A 7,122-nucleotide genomic window follows, 5' to 3' on the forward strand; every position below is an offset into this window, starting at 1 on the left:
TAGACCCAAATGGGAAGTCCAGATTATTCGGGATTCATCCGGGCTCACTTTTTGTTGTTCATGGAATATCTGACAAACTTCCAGAATTAATTAAATACTGTAAGAAATAAACATTTAATTGTGGGAAACAACAACAACAACAATCTATCAATCAATCAAACAGGATGTTCTGCATCAACAGTTTTTTGGGTTTAGGGTCGCAGCAGCTAAATATTGGTACGCCCATATTTGGTCTATCCCTCATGGAATCCTTCATGGTGTGAATGTTGTACCGTCCAAAAATGAACAGAACGGAAACGGTGAACAAAACGGACTGAAATAAAAAGGGGGGTCGTGTGGGAGTGGGTGGAAGGGGTCCACTTTGTCCCGGCGGACTACCACACCTGGTCGGTCCAGCGTATGTCCCTGTGGTACACTGCCGTGTTTGCGTAGTCTCCTACCTGTTTGCTGCTGTATTTGGGCGGGTTGGCCTTGTAGCTGTAATCCGAGTATTGGTCGGAGCCCGTTGAGTTGTTGTCGCCCGTTCCCACGAAGGTGTTGGTGGCGGGGAGATCCTGAACGACCTGGTGCTTCTTGGAGGCGGACGGGGACTGTGGCTGAAGCTGGATGGAGGGGAGGGGGGAATTGGAGCGGTAGTGGCGGCCCAGGTCGGGGCTTCCTTGTGGGTAGTTGAGGGGCAGGTGTATTCTGGGACTGTCGTTGACGTTGTCGTTGATGAGGTTGAATTTGAGGCCTTTCTGAAGGCCGGCCTCCTCGTCCTCCTCCGGCGGCTTGGTTGGTTTCGGGGCCTTTCCTTTTTTGATCTTTTTGCCTTTGCCATTCTTGGGGCCCTGCTTTGGAGCGTACAGGTCCTTACTCTCCTTCTTGCCCGCCTGGTAGCCGCTCTTGGTGTCCTTCTGCAGCCGGTGCCTGATGACCACCACAGCCACAATGACCAGGATCACTCCGGCAATCCCGGCGAGGCTGCCGTACAGGATGTTGCTGCGCTGTGCCAGGGCGTAGTTAGGGTCCCCGGCAATGTCCCTGTCCAGAGGGGTGTAGAGGCTGTGTCCGACCAGCACCTCGATGAGGGACACGTTGGACTTGGTGTCATTGACAAAAACATGGACGAGGGCGGTGGTGTGGCGAGGGGGTTTGCCTCTGTCCCGGACCCGCACCACCAGGCGGTGCAGGCCGTTGTGTTTTCCGGTGAACTCTTGCGCCAGCGTGATTTCCCCACTGCTGGGCGAGATGTGGAACAGGTCATACGGGTTTCCACCTTCGATGGTGTAAACCAGCTCAGCATTGGGTCCAGAATCAATATCCTCCGCCTCCACCACCTCTACTTGGGTGTCCAGTGCGGTGCCCGGAGACATGTACGTGTAGGAGGAGTTGGCGGGCCTGGTGACATAGGGGGCGTTATCGTTCTCATCCAGGACATTGATGGTAACGCCTACATAGGAGGATCGAGGCGGGTCGCCGGCGTCTATAGCCTTCAGGCGAAAGGTGTAGGTACTTTCTTTCTCCCGGTCGAAGGAGATGCTGGAGAGGATGGTTCCTGTGCCGTTCTGTATGAGGAACTTCCCATTGTCCGGTTCTACAAACAGTCGCACTCGGGCATTCTCTCCTTGGTCGTTATCAGTGACAGTCACGATGCCGACAGGATTGAGCGGAGGCATGTTCTCGATGACAGAAAAGCTGTAGCCATTTAGCATGAACTTGGGGTCATTGTCATTGCGGTCCAGAACATTAACCGCCACGGTTGCGGTTCCAGTTTTGCTCGGAACGCCTTTGTCCGCCGCTGCCACACGGAACTCGTAGCGCTCGGTCTCTTCCCGATCCAGCAGGTTCTTCACGCGAACTTCTCCAGTGTTGACATCGATTTCAAAGAGTTTGGTGGCAGAGAGCTCAATGATGCTATAAGCTAGCTCTGCATTGGTGCCACTGTCTGCATCTGTCGCCACAATGTCCAGCACTTTGTCACCTGCCTGGTTTCCCTCTGCAAAGTCCACCTCAAGCAAGGCTGGGGAGAAGTTTGGCGTGTTGTCGTTCATGTCCGTGACCTGGACCTTCAGAGCGTTTGTGCTGGACAGGGCGGGGTTCCCAGAATCCACAGCAACTATTTCGATCCTGTAATACTTGACACGCTCATAATCCAGCAAGGTGGTTGTCTGCAGGAAATACTTCCTCTTCCGATCATTGGCCGACTCACTTGCAGGTCGGAGCTGAAACGGGACATCGCCGGCAACCACGCAAGTCACCACTGCATTCTCCCCTTCGTCCCGGTCCGACACCTGGACCAACGCCACCGGCGTGCCGATGGGCATGTCCTCGGAGATGTTGGCCACGCCGTCATGATGGGTAACCAAGCCAATCCCGCGGATCTCGATGGCTGGTGCGTTGTCATTCTGGTCTCTGACATCGATGGTCACCAAGACCTTGGAGCTCTTGGAGTTGGGTCCGCGGTCTTTGGCGGCAACGAAGAACTTGAGGAAGCTTTCTTCCTCGCGGTCCACCAGGCCCTTGACATAGATGATGCCCGTAGAGCGGTCAATGCGCAGAAGCCTCTGGACCGTCTCCGACACCTGATGGAGGAGGTAATCGATGTCTCCATTGGTGCCGGTGTCGGCGTCGTTGGCTCGGACCTACAAGGGCGAGAAGAAAGGTCAAACACAGGACACTTTGAGCACAAGTCGTCTCTTCCGACGGACTCAACAAGAGCTTATCCGCTCTGACCCAGAAGAGGTCCCGGAGCAGGAAGAGTTGTTGTCTCGGTGCTGGACACACCTTTGAAGCAGAACGCCATCCTGCTATCCAAAGACGCACACTGGAGGGTGTGTGTTGCTGTTGTGTTGTTCTGTAAAGAGAACGGCTCCTATTCCAAGGCCAATGTTTGAATAGAACGCTAAATAAACGTTAAACACTCTCTATTAAATGTTAGCGGGAGGCTCCAGCCCGTTCTTTGCATCCTGTCACGTTTCAGCGACAGTATTCCCAGAAACATCGCAATGATTGTCCTCACGAGAGACTTCCTGGGGGAGATGAACGCACTGGACGCTGAACGCTGACCGTACACGCCCACGCACCGTCGACCAGACGTTCCCCGGGTCGTTGGCATCTAGCGGGGAGATAAGTGAATGTTTATGTTCTCCTCATTATCAGAACAGCTTCGACTGCTCGGTTCCCATTAGGAGACCGGAGAGGACGGCCCGGCATCGGCCACGTTCCGGCTCCGTACGCCCAAACACAGAGTAAATAGAGGTAATTAGTCGATTAGGAGGTACTATCAGTCAGCAGAATATGAGTGAGGATGTAGTCTCCTAGCGACGCGGCTAATACCTTTTAATTGCATTGATTGAAGGCGCTGCCGCTGCAGAGGTCGTGCAATTAGGGGTTTCCTTTTATGTTCCTTTGAAGCAGAACTGAATCCAGGATGGGCTCGAGCAAAACCCAAAAACATCTCAGAAATATTGCTTTTGTATTTTTAAAAAGTACATTTCTCAGATATTACTTGGCAAAGCACTCAGGAATGTCTCAAGTGCGTTTTCAAAAAGGAACAAATAACGCAAGCTAAGCTAATCGGCACCGAGTCGTTTTAAGATACAGAACATGCATCGAGAATATTTGCATTTGACTGAAAAACACGTTTAACGGAATGTTCGAGGAGGATCTGTCTGAAAGGTCGCTGCGTTCCGGGCGGCGCACAAATAAAACGTGTTTCCTGAGATGGCAGAGCGTGACGGCGCGGCGCCGGCGCACCCGCGGGTGAAAGCGCCAACGGGAACTCGTAATCTCTCCTGCCGACTGTTCCTGTCCTCCAGGTGGCTTTCGGTGGGAGACGATCCAAACTCCGGTCAATGATTGGCAGCGTCTGATAACCGTGTATTGAACAGGGGAGCAAAGTGCAACCGTGACGACGGCAAACACACGACGCGCTGTTTATCTCCCAGTTAACCATTAACCAGCAGGACCCACTGGGTTCACACCAGTTCAGCTCTAGAGAGCGATGAACGAGATGATTGATTATCTGCTTGTATTAATACTCTCATGTTATTCATTTATGTTAAAGACCCTCCAGATCCCTCGTTGAATATTTCCTGTTGGAGATAACCAGGCTTTAGCTTAGCTTAGCATTTGTGCAAGCGTTAGCCTTCACGCGACACAACCTTTAGCATCCTTATTTAGAAGCAAATGTCTGCCTCGCTCAGCAGACAGAAGGGCGGGGCCACAGACTTTATGAGCCAATCAGGTGCTCCTTTATGACGCCTCCCTGTTCAACACAAACGGGAAAAGATTCCTGGTCAAACATTCCTGACTCAAGGAGTTGAAAGGAGAAGCTAGCGGGCCTGGAGTTCAGATATTTTTGTCAAATCGTTATTTCCCAGATCGAGAATGAACTCCGCTCCTCATTAATATTTGATATTATAATATTTAAACATTAATACGGAGACTTAAAGCCACTCTTAAGGGCAGCGCCGACGTGATGGCTGCCTGGAAGAAAGGAAATACATCACATGGCTTGATTTAGAAAAACGCTAACCGCAGCGCTGTGCTCCCCTTCAAAGGGCGAGTCAAAAGGCAGCGACGTTCATGCGTGCGCCGCCGCCGCCGCCGGACGCTCTACGGAGGTCAGAGCCGTTAAAGCGTCACGTTAAGCGAAATGAATTCTACGGTTCTGTGAAACGCAACGAGCCACATCCCGTCTAATCTCACGACGGAGTCAGATTAATCACGCACGGCTCGCCAGGACGACGGTCAGAGGCTGCTCTGCCCGCCGGCGGCGACATCGGGCGCCAGCCGCCCAGCGGAGGGCAGCGATCCCACGCCCCGCTTCACCCCCGTCTGTCCGTGTGGATAACCGAGCAGCCAGAGCGCCGTGTTGTCCTGCAGCTGTCGGCGTTACCACAGGCGGGGCAAAGGGTTCCCCTGCAACGTTTGAACCTGGAGGGACTCGCTTTCACTCAGGTGTGACGGAGACGACAGCCGTGAGTCACGGAGCAGATTTCATTTACTCACGAAGCCGCAGCAGTTTAAACGACCGCAGCCATGACGACGAGATAAAGCGCCGGAGGGAGATTAGCCTCGCCGTCCGAAGGCTGCGCCGTTTATTCTGCGTTACATCAGAATCAGCAGCGTGTGGCGAGCACACACCTTCTGGCATTCTGCGCTGAGGTTTACGAGAGTCCGACGCCACTGCTTCTGTGAAGCTAGCGCTAGCTAGCGTGTGGCGCCAGCACGCTAGCTGACATCGCACACTGTGCCGGCTCTACGGGGGCCGACAGACGGGGGTTCGTCGTGGCGCTAAACCTCGAGCTCTGTGTTACAGTGTAATACCGGATTATTTGATGCCAGCCGGCGGCCTTACTGTTTCTGCACTGACATCCACAAACACGCAGCACGCCAACCGCTAGCTGCAGCACGCCAACCGCTAGCTGCAGCACGCCAACCGCTAGCCGCAGCACGCCAACCGCTAGCTGCAGCACGTCAGTCGCTAGCTGCAGCACGCCAACCGCTAGCTGCAGCACGCCAACCGCTAGCTGCAGCACGCCAACCGCTAGCTGCGGCGTGTCACCCGCTAGCTGCAGCACGCCAACCGCTAGCTGCGGCGTGTCACCCGCTAGCTGCGGCATTTCTTTGAGTCCTTGGTGCCGCAGTGCATGCTGGTTATTGCAGGTTTTTACTTTTGAAAATCTTAAATATGCCCATGTTTGGACCTTCCTGTTTTTCCAGCGTTCTTATACTAATGATGAAATCTTTACGATAACATTTCGGGTTTGTTGTTTGTCCATCTCTCCCGTCTCTTTGATGACATCATCATTTACGTGACGTTCAGAACCAGCGATCTGGAAAAGAAACCCGACACGAAACCGAGTGATTGGTTCAGAGGCTCCGTGGCGAGTTCCCATCGACACCTAATCATTAACAACATCCCGTATGGGGATGACACGTATTGATCGATCGGCTGACTGCTTTACAGGACGCAGCGGCTTAGCCCGGATGATGGGCGGAGTCTCCTCTGACCACGGCTCCCAGGATAACGTGAGAACGTTTACAGCTTTAAATCAATCGGATGAGGTCACGTTTGATCTGGTTGCCGTGGTAACACTGACCTGCAGCACAGAGTGCCCCGGGGGGCTGTTCTCCTGGAGCTCCGCCTCGTAGTGACTCCTCTCAAACTTGGGGGCGTTGTCGTTCTGGTCGGTGACGGTGACCCGCAGCAGGGCGCTGCTCGCCCTCGCCGGTCTCCCGCCGTCCACCACTCGGATGTTCAGGTCGTAAGAGTCCTTCTTCTCGCGGTCCAGGTTGCCCATGACGACCAGCTGAGGCAGCTTCTCGTCCGAGTCCACGGCGACCTGCAGGCCGAACAGCTGGTCGGCGTCCGGCCCGGTGCTCAGCGTGTACTCGGCGACGCCGTTGCTGCCAGAGTCCCGGTCGGTCGCCATGGGGATGGAGAAGAGGGCGCCGATGTGCGTGTTCTCCGGGATGGACAGGGTGAGGATGGGCGAGGAGAACTGCGGCGTGTTGTCGTTGATGTCCAGCACCTCGATGCGCCCCTCGATCAGCCGCGGCCCCGACCCGATGCCGTTCGCCATGTCGGTGATCGACACCTCGAACTCCAGGAAGCATTTGTCCCCGTCCATCAGGTTGCGGCAGTCCCTCAGCGTCTCGCGGTCGACGGGGACCTCCGTGGTGTAGATGTCGCCGGTTTTGCCGTCCACCCTCAGGAACGGCGAGCCCACCTCCAGCTTGTAGAGGTGGCCGGTGTCGGGCAGGCCCCGGTCCGCCGCCAGGCTCCCGATCAGAGTGTTGGGCGGCTGCTCCTCAGGAAGCCGGTACAGGATGTCAGAGGTCATGGCGCCGCAGGAGACCAGCAGGGCAACCGCCAGGAGCAGCAGCACCTCCTGCTTCAGCGCCGCCATGTCTCCGCCCCCTCTGAAAGAACAGAACAGCGGTTAGTGAGAACGCCATCGCTCAGCTCTGAAACAGGAAGTGGGTCCACAGAGCCGGTCTCTGGGCCACTAAACACGTCCCCGAGGGGGGCGAGATGACTTCCCGATGCTAACAGGAAGCGGGCTCTGTCCGGGATGCTAACGCGGCGTGCTTTCGTGCTTTTAACTTGAAAATCCCCGCTTCTTTCCAGCG

The 7,122-nt window shown here is 55.0% G+C and overlaps 1 protein-coding gene across 1 annotated transcript; it reads right to left on the reverse strand.

Moving 5' to 3' along the window:
* Positions 1-262: 262 nt before the first annotated feature.
* Positions 263-6,899, reverse strand: LOC137895149 (protocadherin-1-like). Its single transcript, XM_068740634.1, has 2 exons — positions 6,090-6,899; positions 263-2,624 (listed from the first exon to the last, which is right to left on the reverse strand). Exons 1-2 carry the CDS (start codon positions 6,897-6,899, stop codon positions 375-377), a joined length of 3,060 nt encoding a protein of 1,019 aa, XP_068596735.1. The 3' UTR covers positions 263-374.
* Positions 6,900-7,122: the final 223 nt, after the last annotated feature.

Source organism: Brachionichthys hirsutus, chromosome 6 (genome assembly GCF_040956055.1).
Source record: "Brachionichthys hirsutus isolate HB-005 chromosome 6, CSIRO-AGI_Bhir_v1, whole genome shotgun sequence".
Lineage (NCBI taxonomy): Eukaryota > Metazoa > Chordata > Actinopteri > Lophiiformes > Brachionichthyidae > Brachionichthys > Brachionichthys hirsutus.